Source organism: Stegostoma tigrinum, chromosome 25 (assembly GCF_030684315.1).
Source record: "Stegostoma tigrinum isolate sSteTig4 chromosome 25, sSteTig4.hap1, whole genome shotgun sequence".
Classification (NCBI taxonomy): domain Eukaryota; kingdom Metazoa; phylum Chordata; class Chondrichthyes; order Orectolobiformes; family Stegostomatidae; genus Stegostoma; species Stegostoma tigrinum.
In genome coordinates this window covers 49,421,163-49,443,451 of record NC_081378.1, presented here as the reverse complement: position 1 = coordinate 49,443,451, position 22,289 = coordinate 49,421,163, and the positions used below count along the sequence as shown (strand labels likewise).

Below are 22,289 nucleotides of genomic sequence, written 5' to 3'. Positions count from 1 at the left end.
GTCAACTGGCACTATTCCTGTAGACAATGACGAGTTAAAGATCAATGCCAAAGGCTCGGCAATCTCCTCCCTGGCTTTCCAGAGGATAAATCCCATCCGGCCCAGGGGACTTATCTATCTTCACCCTCTGAAGGATTTCTAATACCTCCTCCTTGTGAACCTCAATCCCACCTAGTCTAGTAGCCTGTATCTCAGTATTCTCCTTGATAAAATTGTCGTTTTCTAGAGTGAATACTGTTGAAAAATATTCATTTAGCTCTTCCACTATCTCATCTGACTCCACACACAACTTACCACTACTATCTTTGATTGGGCCTAATCTTACTTTCGTCATTCTTTTCTTCCTTAAATACCTATAGAAAGTCTTAGGGTTTACCCTGATCCTATCCGCCAACAACTTCTCATGTCTCCTCCTGGCTCTTCTGATCTCTTTCTTTAGGTCTTTCCTGGCTACCTCGTGGCCCTCAAGTGCCCTAACTGAGCCTTCACATCTCATCCTAACATCCTAAGCCACCTTCTTCCTCTTGACCAGAGATTCCACCTCCTTCGTAAACTACGGCTCCCGCGCTCTACAGCTTCCTCCCTGCCTGACAGGTACATACTTATCTAGGACACACAGGAGCTTTTCCTTGAATAAGCTCCACATTTCTAATGTGCCCATCCCCTGCAGTTTCCTTCCCCATCCTATGCTCCCTAAATCTTGCCTAATCTCATTGTAATTGCCTTTCCCCCAGCTATAACTCTTGCCCAGTGGTATACACCTGTCCCTTTCCACCACTAAAGTAAACATAACAGAATTGTGATCGCTGTCACCAAAGTGCTCACCTACTTCCAAATCTAACACCTGGCTGGGCTCATTACCCGGTACCAAATCTAATGTGGCTACGCCCCTTGTTGGCCTATCTACATACTGTGTCAGGAAGCCCTCCTGCACACACTGGACAAAAACTGACCCATCTATAGTACTCGAACTATAGTGTTCCCAGTCAATATTTGGAAAGTTGAAGTCCCCCATGACAACTACCCTGTCTCTCTTGCTCCTATTGAGAATCATCTTTGCTATCCTTTCCTCTACATCTCTGGAACTATTCGGAGGCCTATTAGGAAACTCCCAACAGGGTGACCTCCTTTCCTGTTTCTAACCTCAGCCCGTACTACCTCAGTTGACGAGTCCCCAAACATCCTTTCTGCAATTGTAACACTGTCCTTGACCAACAATGCCACACCTTCTCCCCTTTTACCATCTTCTCTGTTCTTACTGAAACATCTAAATCCCAGAACCTGCAACAACCATTCCTGTCCCTGCTCTATCCATGTCTCCAAAATGGCCACAACATCGAAGTCCCAGGTACCAACCCATGCTGCAAGTTCACCCACCTTATTCCGGACGCTCTTGGTATTGAAGTAGACACACTTCAATCCAACTTGTTGCTTGCCAGTGCCATCTTGCTTCCCTGAAACTTTATTTTGGACCACGCTACTCTCAACCTTTCCTATAGTCGAACTACAATTTTGGTGCTGAATTAGTTTAAACCCACCCGAATAGCCTTAGCAAATTTCCCCCCCAGCTTGTTGTGCAGATTCGGCAGGTCATGTCAATGTAAATTGCCTGGTGTCAGACTAATTGGTTGAGCCACACAGCAAGATGTTCAAACAAATTGAAAAGCCTTCCTCCACTATTGTGTCTGTGACCAGTTGCCACCCCATCCCGTGTTTCGAAGCCGAGAAAGGGAAAGGAGACCTGTCCTCGTCTTGCCTGTATTCTGAGATGTTGGCTGGTCTAAAGGGTCTGGGGAGAGGACAGGACTATAACATTGAACCAGAGGATTAAAATAATCATATTGAATAGCACAGGCTTGATGGGCCAAATGGCCTACTCCTGCTCTATTTCCAATGTTAACATTTCACACTGAATTCATGCATTCCATGTAAGGCGTGCTTCTGGCTGCTGCTTTCACCACCTACCAGGAGAATAGCACTTGCCAAATCTTTGTCAAGCATCTATTGTTCTTTTTCTCTGTCTTTGTTACAGTGCATGTGTCTCATAGGTAATGTACGTTTCATTTTAATGCTGGTCTGTTGCCCTCAGTCTATTGTTTATATTTACCACCTCATCATGTGGACAGAACACTTTGAGCCTTTGGTGGTCTCCGGTTCATGATGAAGCTGCTTATTTAAAATCCATCCTGCTCACTCTACGTTAGAGGATTCCAGCACATTTTTAGTCAGTCTGTTTGGTCGCACAATGACACACCTCCAGGGGCAGTTGGGACCTCAGCTTGGACCAGCTGTCCAAGAGGTAGGGACACTAGCACCGAACCAAAAGACCCTTTGAGCCACTTTGTGTCCAAGTAGCCATTTAGTTGAATGCCATCCACCTGAAAGTAATTAACTTCAATTGATGCTGGTAACAGCGAGGTTATTTTCTCCCTGACTCAGGATAGGTGTCATTAGTGAGGCTTGCATTTGGTTTTCATGCGTTTGTTGGATGGATTGTGATAGTGTGCTGGTCTCTTGAATTAACAGAGTAGCTGTTTGATATAACTGATGTGTTGCACCATCTCACGGGACAGTTGAGAGTCAACCACTTAGCTGAAGTAAAATCATGTTTCTTTGATTAAAATTTGACCAGGTAAAAATCCACTGATTCTAACATCCACCTTGACTGCCATATTGTATAGACTGCTTACTTCAGTGTATTGCTGCTTGGGTTGCTGTCATTTTTGATGGCATGTGTAGGTGATACAGGGCTTTTCCATGTTAAGTGAATTAAGTAAAGTAACCCTGTTTATTTGAGATGTGAACTCTTGGATGATTAATTCTGCAATCTGATCATAACAGAAACTATCACTAATGTCTTTTTAAAAGTCTACCAATTAATAAAGCCCGTTTCCTTCAGCCCCTAATTCAGTTATTCATTTTGAACAAAGACCTGAAAACCTGTTGGGCTATAACCTGGTGTCTGACTTCTGTCTTTGAACAAAGCCATCACTCATCTATCGACTGTGCACTTGCTGTTGACAATTGTTCTGTGATTAAAAACTGGATAGTCCTAGAACATAGAACAGTGCAACACAAGAACAGGCCCTTCGGCCCATGATGTTGCGCTGAACACGATGCCAAATGAAGAAATCCCTCCATTCCTAGCTTATTCACGTGCTTATCTAAAAGTCCCTTAAACACCCTTATTGTATCTGTTTCTACCACCACCCCTGGCGGTGCATTCCAGACTCCTATCACCGTGTAAAAACTTGCCCCTCGTGTCTCCATTGAACTTTCCCCTTATTAGCTTAAATACGTGCTCCCTGGTATTGGACATTTCAACTCTGGGAAGAAGATTCTGACTGTCAGCCCTATCTATGCATCTCATAATTTCATACACTTGTATCAAGTGTCTGCTCAGCCTCAACCACTTGAAGAAACAACCTGAGATTTTCTAGCGTTTCCTTATAGCTCATATACCCTCTAATCCAGGCAGCATCCCGGTAAGTCTCTTCTGCATCCTCTCCAAAACCTCCACGTCCTACTTGTGATGTGGCGACCAGAATTGAACGCAGTACTCTTAAGTGTGGCCTAACCACAGTCTTAAAGCTGCACCCTGACTTCCTGACTCTTGTACTTGGCTTCCTGATCAATAAAGGCAAGCATGCCATATGTCTTTTTTATCACTGTATCTAGTTGTGTGGCCACTTTCAGGGAGCTATGGACTCGAATCATTTTATACATCAATGCTGTTCACTGTCCTACCATTAACTATACTTTTCCTTGACATTTGGTTTTGGTCTCCCAAGGTGCAGCGCCTCTCACTGACCCAGATTAAACGTCATCTGCCATTTCTCTCCCCGTATCTGCAACTGAGCTATATCCCACTGTATCCTTTGGCAACTTGCTACACTACCCACAACTGCATTGATCTTTGTATCGTCTGCAAACTTTCTAACCCACCCATCTACATTTTCATCCGAGTCATTTATATTTATCACAAACAGCAGAGGCGCCAGTACAGATCCCTGTGGAATGTCACTAGTCACTGACCTCCAGCCTGAAAAACACCCTTCCACCACTGCCCGCTGTCTTCAATGGGCAAACCAATTCTGAATCCGTGTGGCCAGGTCACTGGATCCCATGCATCTTAATCTTCTGGATGAGCCTACCGTAGCGCATTTAAGGATTTCTGTGATGTGACTCTTAGATGTGACATTGTTCACTCACTAAGACAACAACTCTGAGGTTGTGAAACTTGACCTGTCGATTGCAGTGCTGACTGCTTTCTACAATAATCATGTGCTTTTAATGTTTGACAATAATATTCTTGAGCATTACCACCCCCACCCAATAGCTAGACTGTAGTGATAAGAAACTGCAGATGCTTTCCTCTAAGATCCAGTTTATAGGAATTCTGGAAAACAAATGGAATCAAATCACAACCAAACTCTGCCGAGGAGAGCAGAGTGGCTGAACCTATTTTCAGGGAAGACAACGTTAGTATTCTTTTGAAGTGTTGTGTCAGTGTCGTTGCACTGTTCATTGTCTGAATCATTGTACCTTGGTATCCCCTTCAATGTGATATTCAACATCTTGTGTAATTTCATTTCTTCACTGAACATGTGGCAGTCTATTTTGTCACCATAAAGGGAATGCACAGGAGGTCAGTTATTGGTGAATTCTGTTTGTAATCCCAATGGCCTTGTTGCATCCTGTACTATGAGTCTTCACTAAAAAGGAAGAAGAGGTGGCATACTCTGAATTTGAGAGAGGAGTTCAGAAAAGCAATGTACATGATTGTGACAGAGAATCACTTATCTGAGTAAGACAAAGTGTAGTGATAACAGAAGAATTGCTCCTATTTCTGGTTGAACACCAAGAACTGGAAGGTTAGTGTTGAATGAGTTTCTCGAGTATTCCTGCCTCGTCCAAAGTTGGACTTCATACACATTGAATTGTTAAGGGAAGACGCGATATTATGATGTAAGAAAGGGTTTATCTTAGACATGAACAGTGAAGGATATGCAGGAATTCCGAGGTCAGAAAGTAATTGATCTAAGGATCTTGATGTAGATAGCAAGATGCAGGTCTGAATTTATTGGCAACAACTGTGGAGGTTTACCTGCAGCTTGTATAAATTGTTTTTCATTTCTGTATTTTTTTGAGGCTTGCAGAGATTGAGGCTATGATTCTGCCATTGCGCAAGGAAAGAATTGTGGGCAGTGGGCGCTGTTAATATTAAGACCAGAGCCTATCAACTACCAAACCTAAAAATTAGGAGCAGTCCTCTGAGCCTGCCTCAGCATTTGATAAGATCACAGCTGGTTTGCTTATGGTCTCAATTCCACTTTCCTGCTTTTCCCCCATAGGCTTTGAGTTCACTGTTAATCGAGAATCTATCTTACTCTGCCTTTAAATATTCAATGACCAGGCCTGCACTGCACAATCACAGCCATTGGAGAGAAGGAACGTTCTTCTGTCCAGTTGAATTAGTCTACTTATTTTTCAACTGTGCCCCCTACTTCCACAAAGGAAACGCCTTCTCAGCACCTGTTGTGTCAGGTTCCCTTGACTCTTTGATCTTTCACTAAGATGATCCTTTATTCTTCTAAATGATAATGGATAACAGGATCAGCCTGTTCAATCTTACCTCCTTACATAGTCCTGTCATCTCAGACTGCAATCGAGTGATCCTTCATAGCAGTGCTTCTAATGCAAGTCTGCCTTTTGAGTAAGGAGACCAAAATCATAGAGTGGTGAAGATTTTTAATGACCGAAACACGGTCAGGTTATCTAATGGCAGAGCAAACAAAGGCCTTGGGAAGGGCCCATGTTAATCGGGATAATCATCCATTGGAGTGATTTGCTTGGGGCCAGGAGACCTGCGGACAGTGTTGGTGAGAAGGCATTTGATGGGAAGATGTTTTTGTAGTGTCTCCATCTGTGCTCATGGACACCGGGCATTCTGGATGTATTAGAAAATGAGGTTTAACTCACGTTGTGTTTTCAGGAGCAGGCAGCTGTAAATGTTTAATGCAGGTGACAGTCTTCAGTAGACTAAGTGAACAGGAACCTACACAGGTCATCGTGCCTTACAGCAGAATTTAAGTCGAATCAGAGAATCCCTGCCGTGTGGAAGCAGGCCATCCAGCCCATGTTAGACATCAGTCTTGTTTCAGAAATATCTAGAAGAAGTGGCATTTATTAACCTGAAAGGCTCAGAACTGTTCAGGGTAGGTTGATTGTAGGAAGATTTCCTAAAATGTGGTCAGTTAGCCAGGGAAGACAAGAAATTTCACCAGAAGGGGCTAAATTCAACTGATATCTTGAAGGCAGAGATGCCATTGAGATTGAAGATCTGAATGGAATCCCAAGCTGGAATTTCCTGTGACTGTGCAGTCTTCAAACAATAGCTTTTCCCCACATCTCCAAAGCATGGCTTTGTTTTATTGTGAGCATCTGTGTCCTGACTGTTGAGGCTCCAAGCTCTGGAATTCCTTCTCGAAATGTTCCACCTCTTCCCCCTTTTTTAAAGTGCTCCTTCAAACTTATTGCCTAAGCTTTGGGTCACCACTCTTCTTACGGGAGGAAATGGCCTAGCTGTAATATCTCAGGACTGTTAACCCAGAGACCCAGGTAATGTTCTCGGGATGATAAAATGTGAGGCTGGATGAACACAGCAGGCCAAGCAGCATCTCAGGAGCACAAAAGCTGACGTTTCGGGCCTAGACCCTTCATCAGAGAGGGGGATGGGGGGAGGGAACTGGAATAAATAGGGAGAGAGGGGGAGGCGGACCGAAGATGGAGAGTAAAGAAGATAGGTGGAGAGGGTGTAGGTGGGGAGGTAGGGAGGGGATAGGTCAGTCCAGGGAAGACGGACAGGTCAAGGAGGTGGGATGAGGTTAGTAGGTAGCTGGGGGTGCGGCTGGGGGTGGGAGGAAGGGATGGGTGAGAGGAAGAACCGGTTAGGGAGGCAGAGACAGGTTGGACTGGTTTTGGGATGCAGTGGGTGGGGGGGAAGAGCTGGGCTGGTTGTGTGGTGCAGTGGGGGGAGGGGATGAACTGGGCTGGTTTAGGGATGCAGTGGGGGAAGGGGAGATTTTGAAACTGGTGAAGTCCACATTGATACCATATGGCTGCAGGGTTCCCAGGCGGAATATGAGTTGCTGTTCCTGCAACCTTCGGGTGGCATCATTGTGGCAGTGCAGGAGGCCCATGATGGACATGTCATCAAGAGAATGGGAGGGGGAGTGGAAATGGTTTGCGACTGGGAGGTGCAGTTGTTTGTTGCGAACTGAGCGGAGGTGTTCTGCAAAGCGGTCCCCAAGCCTCCGCTTGGTTTCCCCAAGCGGAGGACATGTCCATCATGGGCCTCCTGCACTGCCACAATGATGCCACCCGAAGGTTGCAGGAACAGCAACTCATATTCCGCCTGGGAACCCTGCAGCCATATGGTATCAATGTGGACTTCACCAGTTTCAAAATCTCCCCTTCCCCCACTGCATCCCTAAACCAGCCCAGTTCATCCCCTCCCCCCACGTCAGCTTTTGTGCTCCTGAGATGCTGCTTGGCCTGCTGTGTTCATCCAGCCTCACATTTTATCATCTTGGAATCTCCAGCATCTGCAGTTCCCGTTATCTCTAATGTTCTCGGGACCCGGGTTTGAATCCTGCCATGGTAGATATTGGAATTTGAATTTAATAAATATCTGGAATTAATACTCTAATCATGATCACGAACCCATTGTCAATTGAAAAACCCATCCGGTTCACTGTTCTTTAGGGAAGGAAATTTACCTGGTCGGACCTACGTGTGACTCCAGACCCACAGTAATGCGGTTGACTCCTAACTGCGCTCTGGGCAATTAGGGATGGGCAATAAATGCTGGTCTAGCTGGTGATGCCTTCATCCTGTGAATGAATCTATTTAAAAAATATAGTCATTGTGACTTGGTGTCAAATTTTGTTTGATGCATCTGTGAAAGCCTTGGGATGTTTTGCCATTTGTCAGTAAGATATGCTGGCATTAATTGCCGTTCACTTCTTCCTGAAGTACTTTATTAGTTAATCGTGGAGTAGAAAAGACAGCAGTCAACACTTGCCTGATAAGATTTAATGGTATTGGTGGCAGGCATATGTTGGCCTGGGTCTTGTTTGAAGTAGAGCCATGGCATTATTTTCTGTCCACCTCAAAAGGGCAAATGGCAGTCTCTGATCAATGGATGGGTTTTATTTATAATTGCAATGATTGTTGTCAGAGGGCAGAGTGAAGCAAGCAGCATTCCTTAGCTCAGGGAGAACTCCATGTGCCAGTGGAGAGGTATCTTTACTGCAATCTCGGTTGGGATAGAAGAGATAATAGGAACTGCATGAAGGGCCCAGGCCCGAAATGTCAGCTTTCCTGCTCCTGTGCTGCTGCTTGGCCTGCTGTGCTCATCCAGCTCCACACTTTGTTATCTGGGATTGAAGAGGAATGTTTGACCAAAAAAAAGTGAGAGCTACCAGCTGGTAGCAAGAAAGGCTCCCTCAGTGAAACAGGCAGGATGGGCATGACAGCTTTCAGCATGAGAGTCTGAAGTGGGGATTTTCGACTGAAAATCTGATAGGTTGGTGTGCTCCCAAAGCTAGTTTTACTCCATTTTATTCCTTCTGGAATACTTGTATGAGCTGGTCAAATGTTAATCAACTGTACCTGGGGCCTCTCGAGTCATCAGGACATGTTTAAAGCTATGATTGTGGTTTTGACCAGCCTTTAGAGAACAAGTCTGTTGTGAAGACTGAGTGTTCAGGTTTTGGCTTCCAGACTAGTTTCTGATGGTGGGTATGGATGATGCTTATTGCGAAGCAGTTCAGCTATATGTGGGTGGCAGTGTCTTTTTTAAGTCATTGGCATCCTGTCAGCAGAGCCTGAATTATATTTTTAAACACTCATCCTTGTGTTCGAATCACTCGTCTCACTCTGGTCTTGCATATTCTCTGTTTTTGTTGATGGCTGTACCTCAAGACATCCTCCCTACACCCTTCTACTGCTTTGCCTGTTTTTTGCCCCTTTTAAAACACTTCTTCAAACCTATCTTTTGATCACTTGTCACTGCCCTGGTGTTGTATTGGATAATGCTCCTGTGAAGCACCTTGTTTACCACATTAATGGAGAAACAGAAGTCTGAATTGAAATACTGTATGAGATTTTGCAGTTAAGATGATTTCTGTACATTGTTCCATATTTCTGCTCTGCTGTGTCATTCATTCAAATGTCTCTGTTTTTAGATTGAAGTTCAGCAGGAAGATTAAGCAGCTCACTAGGTAATTTTGAGAGTTACAAGGGACTGAAACCAATTAGTGCCATATAAAGCAGAGTATTTATTACATCCTTCAGATGTATTGTTTTGTTAACAGCACAGTTATAAATGCAAGCTATGTATTTGAACAAGTGAGAGAACTGCCCACTAAACAGTGTTAATGGAAACGTGGCTGATTGTAGAACTCAGCGGTCCACTATGCGTTCTGAAAAGGAAGATCTTCCTTCCAGTCCCCCTCCCAAAACCTTCCATGGTTGAGGGGGTCTACTTCGAATATTCAATATTTGTCCTTCCACTCCACCTAGTGTCACCGCCTGTCTGTAACCCTCCTGTTCCTACTCGGTTTCCCTTGTGCAGGCACGCTGGCTGCCTCCATTATAAGTTTCAGGCCTCATTCCTACGGTCAGCTGTTAGTTGGCAGGAAGCATTACACCCTGGTGGGCAAGTGGGAGCAAGAGTCTGGTCAACTTGGGCCTGCAGCTAGGGACCGAGGGGGAATGATTGCTGGCACTCCGGTATAGGAAGGACGGCGTTCACCAAGGAAAGGTTTGTGGTTTCCATGTGGGGTCTACTGCTGCCCTCCCCTGGCAAACCACAAAACTTCAAAAAGTGAGGACTTCTGTTAGTGGGCTTTGACTGGCCTTACTGGGTTCTCCTCTGGCCCTCAATCTGGCTTGGTAGTGTTGGCATGGGAGTGGTTGCCCTTTGGTCATTCTGTGTAGACTATAGGTTAAAATAGTCTGAGTCTGGTCTGCAGATGTAAAGGGGACCCCCAACATAGAGCCAAAGCTTTGGAGGGTTATTTGGGGGATTTGAATGGAGCGCATTGGTGTTTAATGAGCATGGAGGATTTGTTCTGAGCAAGTTTGATTACGGAGCTGATTGTAATACGTTATTGACAGGAATCACTATTGACTATTTGTGAACAGATACTTGCAATGTTGATAATCAGCTTCTGTGTCAATTAGTACTATGGTGGAATCATATTTTTTGTCTTATTTTCCCAGTGACTTTGTTAGCTTGGCATGATCTATTTGGCATTGCTGTGAGCTTCTGCTTTGAGATGTCATATTTCTTTGCTTCCCATTTGCAGCAATGAACCTCTTTCAAGTACGGACATTAAAGTGGGTGTGTGTGCGCGCGCGCACAAATGAGCCTCTTTATCCCTGTGACTGCTCTCCTTTTGACAGGGTTTTATTTGCCCACTGTGTATGAAGTCTCATGCTTCAGCAGAAGATCTCTTCAAACACTATGAAGCATTTCATGAACCTGGAAATGATTCTGGTCCCAGGGAAGGTCCAGCTTCGCGAAGGTTTGTTTGCTTTGAGAAAAATCTTTGGAAATTGCTTTCTGCTCCTGCCCCCCACCCCCCCTGGGATTTGGTTAATGTGCATCTGGGGTTTATCCTGCAGCTTAGTTGATAGTGCCCTTGATCAAACATGGCAAACTCTAGATATCTAATAATTCATGCTAGAGGTTGTGATTCACGTACGTCCTGATCCCTCTGTACTACAGAAGTATAGAGTCTCTCACTCGCTCACACACACACTTGCTTTGTCTTCCCACCGCCCCCAACCCCCCCTCTATATTTAAATATAGTGTGCTGCTTCTCTATTCTTCATGCCCAAGCAGACAACTTTGCATTTTTCCTGCGTTAATGGTTGCCCACTTTCTTAACCTATTTAAAGATAAGAGACCTGATCATTTATCTCATTACTGTTTCGGGGTTCTTGCTTTGTGAAAATTGGCTGAAATGTTTCCTACAGGTCAGTTGGCTGTTTAGCACCTTGAGAATTAAATTGGCTTCAGCTCGGAAAGGAGCTCCACCAAAATTGTGATCGGATGACCATCCTGGGCAGACAACCCTTCATTTTCAAACAGACAGCAGTTTATAATACCATGAGGGGTGAAAGGGAGAATGTGTTTATTTGCTGGCTCGACACTGCAGCAAATTCCTCCTCGCCAGCATGTTTCTCTAATTGAATTATTTACACATAGTGCCTCCATGAAAAAGTTGAGTGGATCGTGTTGAGCTTTAATAAAGGAGACTTTTTACAGCCTCTTATTTCCCTGAAACATATTCTTACTATCTTGCAGTGTCTTTTGGAAAATAGTTTTCTAAAGTTTATGCTAATGAGTTGTGTAAATGTTGCAATATGGAGAATGAATTAATGAAAAATTAGTGTGGGTTTGAACATTAGTTAGATATAATTTTCATGCAAAGGTGGGTTGGGGGGGGGGGGGGTGGTGGTGGGAGGTGAACAGTAAATTATTTTGATCCAAGCTTCAAATGGCTCACATTTCAACTAAGAATCTTGATTTGGCTACAGCACAGGAGGAGGCTGTTTAACCCATCATGACTGCTGGCTCACTGCAAGAGCAGTTCGACTTGTCCCACAGCACAGGAGGGGGCTGTTTAACCCATCATGACTGCTGGCTCACTGCAAGAGCAGTTTGACTTGTCCCACAGCACTGGAGGAGGCTGTTTAACCCATCATGACTGCTGGCTCACTGCAAGAGCAGTTCGACTTGTCCCACTCCCCTGCCTTTTCCTGTGTAATTTTACTGTTCTGATTTGAAAGCCACAACTGAATTTGCCTCTGCCACATTGAAGCAGCATAATCCACACCCTAAACACTCAGTATGTTAAAAACAAAGTCTGCTATTGCCTTTAGTTCTTTTGCCATTCACCCTAAGTCTGTGTCCCGTAGTTCCCAGAGATAGTAGGAACTGCAGATGCTGGAGAATCCGAGATAACGAGGTGTAGAGCTGGATGAACACAACAGGCCAAACAGTGTCTTTGGAGCAGGCTGTGTTCATCCAGCTCTACATCCCATAGTTTCCAACCTTCCTACCAATGAGAAAAGTTTATCTCTGTCTAGACTGCTGCTGAGTTTGAACAGTTCTAGCAAATCTTTGCTGTCTTCTCCTGGGAGAACAGCCCTATCCTGAAGCATCAGCCCAACTGATCAGTTTTAACTGGTTGAGTTGTACTGGTCAACTTGGCAAGAGCATCCTGTGTTTTATTGTTACAGTGCAGAAAGAGGCCATTTGGCCCATTGTGCCTGCACTGGCTTGTCCAAAAGGGCATCGTTACCCGGTGCCAATCTCCTGCTCCCCCTTATCCTTATGTGTCATTTTTATCCACAATTTATGGTGTGTTCACCAGAGATATTGTTCTTTTGAAAGAAAGAGTCCCATATTTGAGGGGTGATTTGAACACCTCTGGTGTTCCCTTATTATCACTAGTACCTATTGTGATTTACAGCCAAGGGCAATTTGAGAGGACAGGAATTGATTCCCGTTATTGTGTGAACTGAAATTTGAAAGGTTTGCCTTCTGACTCATTACTTTGTTTCCTTTCCACTTGCAGAGATGACCTCTCCCTCCATCAACAAGAGGTACAAGATCTGCAGGCCTCCTTAAAGGTTGGAATGTGCATGTTCAGATTTCTGCAGCCCCACCTATAGTTGCATGCAGCCACTGGGGTTTCTGTTCTCAATCACTGGTCCATTCTCTCCACAGGAAGAGCGTTGGTTCTCGCAGGAGTTGAAGAAAGAACTGGATAAAGTGCAAGGGCAGCTGAAGGAAGTAATTCCTTTTGCTTATTTAAAGCATCGAGATAACTTACCAGCTGGGTTGGTACCAGGGTCACCACCTGATCTGTGTAAACCTTTTTCTTGTAGTAGCAGCTTGACTTTGGTTATGATGCTTAAGTTAGGGTGTAAAAACACAAACATCGGGAATATACATCCACAACCCTTTTAAAAGTTAGAGGGCAAGTTGAGAAAGCAGTTTTTTTTTCGGAGATGACATGGGATCCTTAGCTTAATCAATAAGAATAGATAATGAAAGGAGGAGGTTATTCCTAAACTTCAGCAAGCCTCAGCTGGGGAATAGTCTTTGAAAAACAATCTCATCACCGGCTTAAAAGCGCCACCCTAATTTTTAAACAGTGGCCCCTAAATTAACTTGCCCACAACAGGAAACATCTTTTCCATGTGCACCTTGTCAAAACTGTTCAGGATCTTCCACACTTCAATCACATCACTTCTCACATTCCTAACTATGGAGGCATAGCTAAAACTACACAAGGCATTAAGTCAGATCACACCTGGAATTGTCAGAGCAGTTTTGGTCCCCTCATCTAAGGAAAGATAGAGCAATGTTGGAAGCAGCCCAGAGAGCGTTCACTTGGTTGATCCTGGTTATGGAGAGACTGTCTTATGAGGAGAAGTTGAGTAGTTTGGGCCTGTACTCAATTGATTTTAGAAGCAGGAGAGGGGATCGTGCTGAAACATGGAGCGCTGTTAAGGGGCTTGACATATTAGATGTGGAGAGGGTTTTACTCTCTGTGGCAGAATCTAGGACCAGAGGGCATAATTGTATAGCAAGGAGTCACCTATTTAATTCCTATCTTTTTTCCCTCAGACGGTGGTGAATCTGTGGAATTCTTTACGAAAGAGGGCTGCAAAGGCTGGGTCATTAAAGTATTCAAGCTCGAGAGAGTTCTAAGCAATAAAGGAATCAAGGGATACAGGGAAAAGTCAGGAGAGTGGGGCTGAGGATGACAGATCAGCCATGATCTCATCGAATGATGAAACATTCCTACATCTGCTCCTACATCTTATGGCCTAAATGCTCAAGAAAGTCGGGGTGGGCAATATGCCACCTGTGACAAGGAGAGACAAAGGATCAGTTGGGAATAACCTTCCAGCCAGAGTCTCTGTTATGTGTGACAAGGTCAAAGGAGTGATTGGGGGATCATTTTTGGAGGGTAAGGAAAATGAAAGGGAAGTGTGGCGAGGTAGCCCTGATGTGATGCTAACCAAAGTGTTTTTCAGATTTATTTCAGTTGACTTGACTTGTCTTTGGAGAAAAATCGTTTCAGATTTGCAGTACTTAAAATGATTCAGCTCTTTAATGGAATATTGTCTAGGTGATTAACTCTAGACATTTTCCTAATCCCCCTGTTCAGTGATGTTATGTGCCACTGGAGTAGGTGGGACTTGAGCCTGACTTCCTGGTTGAGATGTAGAGATATCACCATTGTGCCACAAGAGCCTCAAAAAGGGCTAATGCGTTGCAGTCCTGAAATTGACAGATATCTTCTTTGTATGTATCTCTCCAACATTAATGAATCATGTTGATATAACTATTCGACCTGTTCAGAAGTGATATGACCCATCTTTGGAACAGATGGGACTTGAACCTGAGCCTTCTAGCTTCTAGCATGGTAGGAACATGACCACTGTGCCATGATGGCCCTGTTATTAGATTGTATCCAGATGTGGATATTTGCATTTTTGATGGGTATGTACAATTGCGTTTCAACTTGTGCCTTTGATCTTAGTCATAATGTCATGTGACCTTTAACCTTTTTGTGCATTTGCTAGTAAATGGATAAGATGGAAAACTGGGTGTGCGGGTGTTTGCTCAATGTTCGTGCTTTATGATGGGCTTGATATGACTCGATGGGCCGAATGGCCGTACTTCCACTCCCATGTCTTATGGTCTTATCGGGGAGAGTGCAGGGAAGTGGTGTTGAAGTGCCTATCAGCCATGATTTAAATGACGGAGTGGACTTGATGGGCCGAATGGCCTTCCACTCCTATGTCTTATGGTCTTATGGTGTTGGATATTGATTGGATGATGTTCGCGCAGTAAGTATGCATCTGAAGCATGCTTACCTTGTATTGCCTAAGGTGTGAGAGAGGTTTTCTATGGGTTGTTATAGTGTCGCTAGTTTTATCACAGGGCAGATCAGATTGATATTGCACAGCACTGAGTTGGGTTCCAGCAATATTACTATACTCTTTTATTTGAAGGCCTTGCCCACAATACTCTGATATAATTGACATTGTAAGATGTTCAACGTGATGTTGTAAATGCATTCTGCTTTTCTTTCCAGGCATCTCTGTCCAGTGGATTGATGTCCCCTGGCCCCTCAGGTAAATTGATTTCAGTTTAAGGCATCTACATCATTTTACAACACACACAAACTGTCAGACATATTAAAAAAAAATACCGTAGTGCCTTTGTGACGTGTGGCACAGAGGAAAGCTGATTGATCCATTGAGTCTCTGCGGACTGTCCAGAGTAATCCAGTCCAACCTATTCCCCATTGTTACAAGTTTATTTCCTTTGACTCTCAAATTACTTTTTAAAATCCTTTTATTGTTTTCACTTCCACCATCTTAAGTGTTCATCCACTTGCTGCATACAGAGTTGTTCCCAACAATCCGCCGGCATCTCTTGCCCTAAACCTAGGACTTTCAGCTAATTGGAAGAGGTTTTCTTCGTCTGTTATCCAAACCTGTTGCACGTTTATATTGTTCTCTTCAAACATGCTCTCAACCTACTTTTGGCTCTCCAGGGAACATTCTAATTCTGCAAATTAAAATCTCTCATTCCTGGAAACATTTTTGTACCTCTACACCCTGTCAAGGACTCTCACATCCTTCCTAAAATGTAATCAGAACTGGATGCAGTACTGTAGTTGGGACTTAAACAGAGTTTTTTGTGGGTTCAGCATAAACTTCATGCTACTACACTATAAGCCGCTATTTGTAAAGCCCTTGAACTTAAATGCTTTGCAAATCTATGCAAATTCATCCATAGTTTCCCCTGTTCCTGCAGTATGTTACTGTGCCATGAAGTTTTTTCTGGCCCACCCAATCCCCATTGCCAAAACACATCATGCAGAATGTGTACCTGCCATACTGCATACCTGCTATTTCCATCATATCACTTGCAGTTTTGTCAAGCAGTGGCTCTGAGGTAACTTAAAGAATGCTGTTGTTTGCTGTTTCTATAGAACAAACTGGTCTTCAGAACCGATTAGAGGAATCCCAGATCGAGAATATGAAGATCAAGCAGATGAATGAGCTGTTGGAACAAAAAGCTGCCACATTGGCGACTGAATTAGTAGGTAAGTGTGGGTTCCCCTGCTGAAGAGAATTCTCGAAATTCATAGATTTGGTAACAGCGCGGTGGCGGGGGGGGCAACTTGTTCTTTCATGCCAGTGCTGCCTTTGTGCAAGGCGAACTCTCACAGTACCATTCTGCCATAAGTGAATCTGCATCCACCACACACTTAAGCTCCATGTTTCAGATGGTAACCACTCAAAGCATTAAAAAAACTGTGTCTCACTATTTGCTTCTTTAGCTCAAAACTTTAAATCTGTGCTGTCAAGTTCCAGTCTGGATTGAGTTCTGTCTATTGATTGTATCTAAACTTTTCTTTATTTTGAACACCTCTGTCGAATCTCCCTTCAGACATCTACCTAAAGAGAACGGTCCCAGTTGCGGAGTCTGAGAGTCATGGAATTGTACAGCGTGGAAACAGACCCTTTGGTCCAACTTGTCCACGGTGACCTGATATCCTACATTAATCTAGTCCCATTTGCCAGCATTTGGCCCCTTTCCCTCTAAACCCTTCGTATTTATGTACTCATCTGGATGCCTTTTAAATGCTTTATTGTACCAGCCTCCCCCACTTCCTCTGGCAGTTGATTCCATACATGCCCCACCTCTGCATTTTTAAAAAAAAGTTGCCCCTTCGATCCCTTTTAAGTATTTTCCTTCTCACCTTAAATCTATGCCCTCTAGTTTTGGACTCCCATACTGCAGGGAAAAACACCTTCGCTGTTCACCCTAACTGTGCCCCCTCCTGACTTTATAAACTTCTGTAATGTGCCCCCTCAGCCTCTGACATTCCAGGTAAAATATCCCTAGCTTATTCAGCTTCTCCCTATAGCTCAAACCACCCCCCCAACCCTGGCAACATCCTTGTAAATCTTTTTTGAACCCTTTCAAGTTTAACATCTTTTCTACAGCAAGGAGACCAGAAATGAACAAACAACGAGGTGTTAATGTCTGTTATTGGGTTGTTGATTATAAAATAAATATCGACTCTGAGCACAAGAAGAAATCCCCTGCTGTTGAGTGAGACATCACTACAGAATCTTGTATGTCCACCCGAGAGAACAGGTGGGGCCTCAGCTTGACCCCTCCAACAGAGATTGGCATCTCTGATTGTACAGCATTCCCATGGGACTGCAGTGGGAGTGTCAGCCACCTTCATATCTTCTGGTCTGTGGGATGGGATTTCACCACAACCTCAAACTCTGAGGGTACACTGTTAACCAGGACCACTGCTGTTGTCTAAGGCCTGCATTAACTGCCCATGAAGTAAATGGCTTGCTCGGCCACTTCAGAAGGCAGTGTAAGGTCAATGACATTACTGTGGTTCTGGCATCAACTGTAGTCCTGAGTACCCCTGGACTGTTTCCTTGTCTCTGTCCCTCCTCCTCCACCCCCTACGCCCCTGCCCCCTATCCTTATGAAAATAAGTAAACTTTCTTCATTCCTTGATAGACGTCAAGGCAAAATTTGATGATGAGAAAAGCCACCGGAACGTTGCAGAAATGAGACTGAAAACCTTGATGGAAGAGCTGGAAAAAGAACGGACCAGGACTGAAGAACTTCAGAGCGAACTGGTATGTGAATTTTAACTTGTTTTGATATGTAGCTTCATGTCAGAAATCCGCTCAATTAGTCACTCAAATTGGAGTGGAGACTCTGTTTCTGTGCGGTACAACTCTATGACAAGCGACAAAAACCTTAAAGATTTATCTTTCCTCACGGTATAAGGTTTAAGGTTGTTGCTTTTCAAAACAAGTCAACTTCACTTCACTCTCTTGACTTTTAAAACATTTACTCTTTCACCTGTAAATGAACTCTGTCTCCTTGTCTACTCTCGTTCATTAACAAAGCCCCTTCTTTTCTGCAAGTGTTAATTCTTCGTAGCTTGTAACTTACTCAGTTTAACGCCCAAATCTTTAATGTCTCACTACTAAACGCAAACCTCTGGATTTAGTTATTCTGTTTTTGACTGGAGATAAAATAGAATCTACTCTAACCTTTTGCCCAAGTTTGGCTGGAGTTCTGTCTGAGATTGTGCTTGCATCTTAGCTTCAGCGGCCTGGACTGGAGGATGTGGCAGTTCTAAAGAAGGAATTGGTACAGGTTCAGACCCTGATGGATCAGATGAGCCTTGAGCAGGAGAGGCGATCAGATAAACTGACAGATGAAAATGAACAGCTAAAGGTGCAGCGTAACACAGCAGAGGTAAGATTATGTCTCTACCTGTTTGACAGCATTCCTGACCCATTTGATGGAGATCACAACCAGATCAGTTTTAGTTAAAGCTGCCCCTTTTACACTCAGCAATTGGTATATCTTGGGCTAGCGGCAGAGAAAAACCAACGAGTGACCGATGAAAACCAATTGGTTAATTGCCCATGAAAACATTGGTGTCTGAACAGTCTTATAGAATCTTAAAGCATAGGATGATGCCAGTGGCCTATCAAGTTTGTATTAACTCTTTGAAGAAGCTATGCAATTTGTTTCACACCCCTGCTTTTCTGTAGTCCTGCACTTTTTTTTCCTTTTTTGCATTTATATTCATTTGAAGGGCACCATTGAAAGTGTGTGCAACCTTTTGTCAGTGCCTTCCAGGTCTTCATAAATGGCTGTCCAATTGAATGATTTTGCCTCAGAATCTGACATGAGCTTATTTTTGTCATTTCCGTTTAGACATTCAGTCATTGTGTAAGTCGGACAGTAAGCCAACATTGCTGTCATTCACACCATTTTGTTGGGCTATAATTGAACCACATATGTCAAGTGAATTTATTGACTCACATTGTCAATGTGATGCTTTGCCGTCCATCATGCTCCTGTCTGATGTGTTTACTTCCCATTATCATTGTTTGAATTGTTCAAAAATTGGAATCAAGTGTTGATGCTTTCACTGTGTAATTTTGTTGTTTGTGCCTTCCATGCTGTCATTCTTCATTTTCTGCTTCTCTTCTGATTGCATCCCCATGGAGAAACTTAAACTTGAGGTAAATCTTCACACTATCCCGTTCGAGCACAACCCTCTTCCCAGCTAACACGTCTAATGCAGCGAATCGGTTTGAAATATGTGTCTTGTTAATTTCTCAAACTTCCTTCCTGGTTCATGGTGGATTTATTTGATGCAATTTAGTTTTACAATTTCCATCACTTGATTTCAAAACCCAATATCTCTTATGATGATTCCACCCACAACATAATTATTAAGCCTGTGTTGACTTTAAAATAAGCATGAGACGCAGTGTTGAGATCTTCTCACAAGATGCTGATGTTAATCTGTTTCGCACTTCAGATTTTGGGTAGCTCTTTATCCATCTCATGTCATAGCAATGAATCACAGGTGTGAAAATTGTTTGGGACATACAAGGATGCTCTAATAAAAGACTGCAATCACGCTCAGCAAGGCACCCTGGCCTAAAGCCAATGCTTGTTCTTGGTATCACATAACCTAAAGTTTAAATTGGTTTAGCTCACTGACGCTAAGTGAGCTTTATGCATTCTGTAACATCAAGGCCCACTGACATCTTTATATCAGTGTGGTGACTGTATCCTGCATTCAGCAGGCTTCCCTTCTCACCAGAGTTAGACGTCAACAACAATCTTAATTGATCAATGTATTTGAAAACATGCCACAGGAAATCTTATTTTTAAAATAATATTTAGAACTTGTGATTGCGTTTAATTTGTGGACACCATCAGTTATTTTGTACAGGGCATTTAAAAATGGATTTTGGACATTTTGCAAAGCATTGTGACTTTTCAATTAAGTCTTTGTTTTCATTGCTGATCTTAGCAAAATCACAGGATCAAGACTGGCCCATTCAAGCCCTACACATTCTTCTCCAAATCACATGCCATTCTGACGTGGAACTATATTCTATATCAAACTAATCTTATCATTCGGTGTCAAAATCCTGGCACACCTCCCTTGACAGCAGATGTACCTCAACTGCAGCAGCTGAAGAAAGCTGCCCATTATCTGAAGATCAGTTACAGAGCTGATCTGACCACTGGCACCCATATCTCATGAATGTGTGACGTATAGAAAAGTTACAAGGGAGCATAACCTTAAAATGAGAGCCAGGTGATTTGGTTGTGATGACATGAAGTACAAACAGAGCTGTGGAAATATGGAACTTCTTCCTTCAACATTGCTGTTTGAAGCTGTGTGAAAATTAGAAATGTCACATGTTGAAATTGAAGAGTTAGTTGGGTATGTCTAATGGAAGGGTGGAGTTGAGGTACAGGTGATCCAGGTGAATGGCTCAACAGAGAAGAGGTGCTGAATGGACTCTCCCTGTTCCTACTTTCACCTCTTGTCTGTGAAGATACTGTACTGTGCCAGCTGAACAATTGAGTTTTAAAGGGGGAAGGCAGGTGCCTGGGTTTTGTTCACATTCCACTTTTTCCGCACAGCATTGCATTTGTTTATTTTTGTTCCCTGCGTATACTACAAAGTAACTTTGAGATTTTTGGGTCGTCAGTCTTGCTTGTTTTTGTTAATGCTTCAAGGCAGCTGTAACCGAGTTGAAGGCAGAGCTGGCTAGAGTGCAGCAGGAGAACACGACAAAATGTGAGGAGGCGCAGAAAGTCCAGCAAGAGTGTGAGGAAATGAAAAAGAAAAACCAGGTGAGTGAAGCACCTGCCTTGGGAGCCAAGGGTCCTCACTGTGTAAATTATGATGTCCTGTTGTTGTGCAAAGAGGCAAGCTTTAGATTTTATCACCGTATTAAAAACATATTATTCATCAAATCCTTGTTTTTGAGAAAAGGTAGAGATGCTGTTTCAATCTCCAAATATGGCATCAGTGACAGATAAAGGATAAGGTTAGGTCTAAATCTGTTCAAATCTGTGTGCCACACCGTAAAGAATGGGAATATTAATTGTTCATAGGTGGTGGACATTTATTGAATTTTCAATGTATTCCCAAAAGTAGGAAAGAATTGAGAAATCAGTCTAAGGTGGAAAAGATATAGCAACGTAAACAATTCTATTCATCATTGTTCAGCATCATGGTTTACCGTGTTAAAATTGGAGAGGATATCAAGGAGAAATTAGAAATACCAGTGTTGATAAGTTCAAAATTATGAATTGTTTTGATAGACCAGTTCGGGAGAAATTGTTTGCAGTGGTTAGAGAGTCATAATGAGTCATAGGTTTAAGATAATTGCCAAAGTAAAATGGAGGTGGAATTTTGGGAATTGGTGAGATGAACTTGTTGGAGTGTGCTATTTGAAAGGATTTTGGAAGTGGATCCAGTAGTCACCCTGAAAAGGGATTTTATTGCATATGTGAAAAGAAGAATTTGTAGGGCTATTGGGAAACAGCAGGCAAGTGGGGTTAGTTGGATAGACTTGCAGAGAACTGGCACAGATGATAGGTTGATTGGCCTTCTTGCTCTGCAAGATTGTAACTTTGACTTCACTGTTATTTGGTTCAAATTTAACATCTTTCTTTCTTGGATCTTAAGTCTGTGATAGTTCAGAAATTGTGACATCAAGGAGCATGATAGAGGTATTTATAAACAAAAAAAATCAAGTGATGTATTTGACCAAGACTACTTATATTTTAAAATTTCAGTTTGTTTTCAGCATAAATTTGCTTTCTATCCGTTTTCTGGGGGCTTTGTAGTTATTGCCCTTTTCCCTTGAGAAGGTTGTGGTGAGCTGTTGTGAACTCTAGTGATTTGCTGAAATGGAGTGGCCACTTCAGAAGGCCACTTTAGAGTTGGAATACAGTCACGTAGATTCAGTAAGGGTAGCTGAATTTGTTGCCTGAAGGGCATTCATGAACCCATTGTTTTTTGCTTTGGTCTAGCAGCTCTGTTGTCTTTTACGCTCAGGAACCTTTCATTTCTAAACTAATGTAAATGGATATCAAATTCTTAAACTGCTCTTCACTTTGTTCAAGAATGTGCCATTTATGGCAAGGTGGCATTCATTATATAAGATCATCTTCCTTGTTATGTCTGCATGGTTTGCTGGGAGACTTCCATTAAGAGTCATTCACATAGCAACGTAATCGTGTACAAATGATCAGACCTGCTTTCCTGAAGGCTAGGGTTTTATGACAATGCATAGTTTGA

The 22,289-nt window shown here is 43.1% G+C and overlaps 1 protein-coding gene across 8 annotated transcripts in view; it reads left to right on the top strand.

Moving 5' to 3' along the window:
• Positions 1 to 22,289, top strand: part of eea1 (early endosome antigen 1) — a 92,812-nt gene that overhangs the window by 18,290 nt on the left and 52,233 nt on the right. For 2 of the 8 annotated variants that reach the window (XM_048553898.2, XM_048553894.2), the window contains 9 exons: positions 10,474 to 10,595; positions 12,657 to 12,711; positions 12,809 to 12,874; positions 15,195 to 15,234; positions 16,101 to 16,214; positions 17,663 to 17,784; positions 18,260 to 18,415; positions 19,180 to 19,194; positions 20,717 to 20,833. In XM_048553898.2, coding sequence (XP_048409855.2) covers positions 10,474 to 10,595; positions 12,657 to 12,711; positions 12,809 to 12,874; positions 15,195 to 15,234; positions 16,101 to 16,214; positions 17,663 to 17,784; positions 18,260 to 18,415; positions 19,180 to 19,194; positions 20,717 to 20,833 — 807 coding nt within the window. Of the gene's footprint in view, positions 1 to 10,473; positions 10,596 to 12,656; positions 12,712 to 12,808; positions 12,875 to 12,901; positions 12,922 to 15,194; positions 15,235 to 16,100; positions 16,215 to 17,662; positions 17,785 to 18,259; positions 18,416 to 19,179; positions 19,195 to 20,716; positions 20,834 to 22,289 lie in introns of those variants that run through there. The other 6 variants (XM_048553896.2, XM_048553897.2, XM_048553895.2 and 3 more) reach the window with 6 other exon arrangements.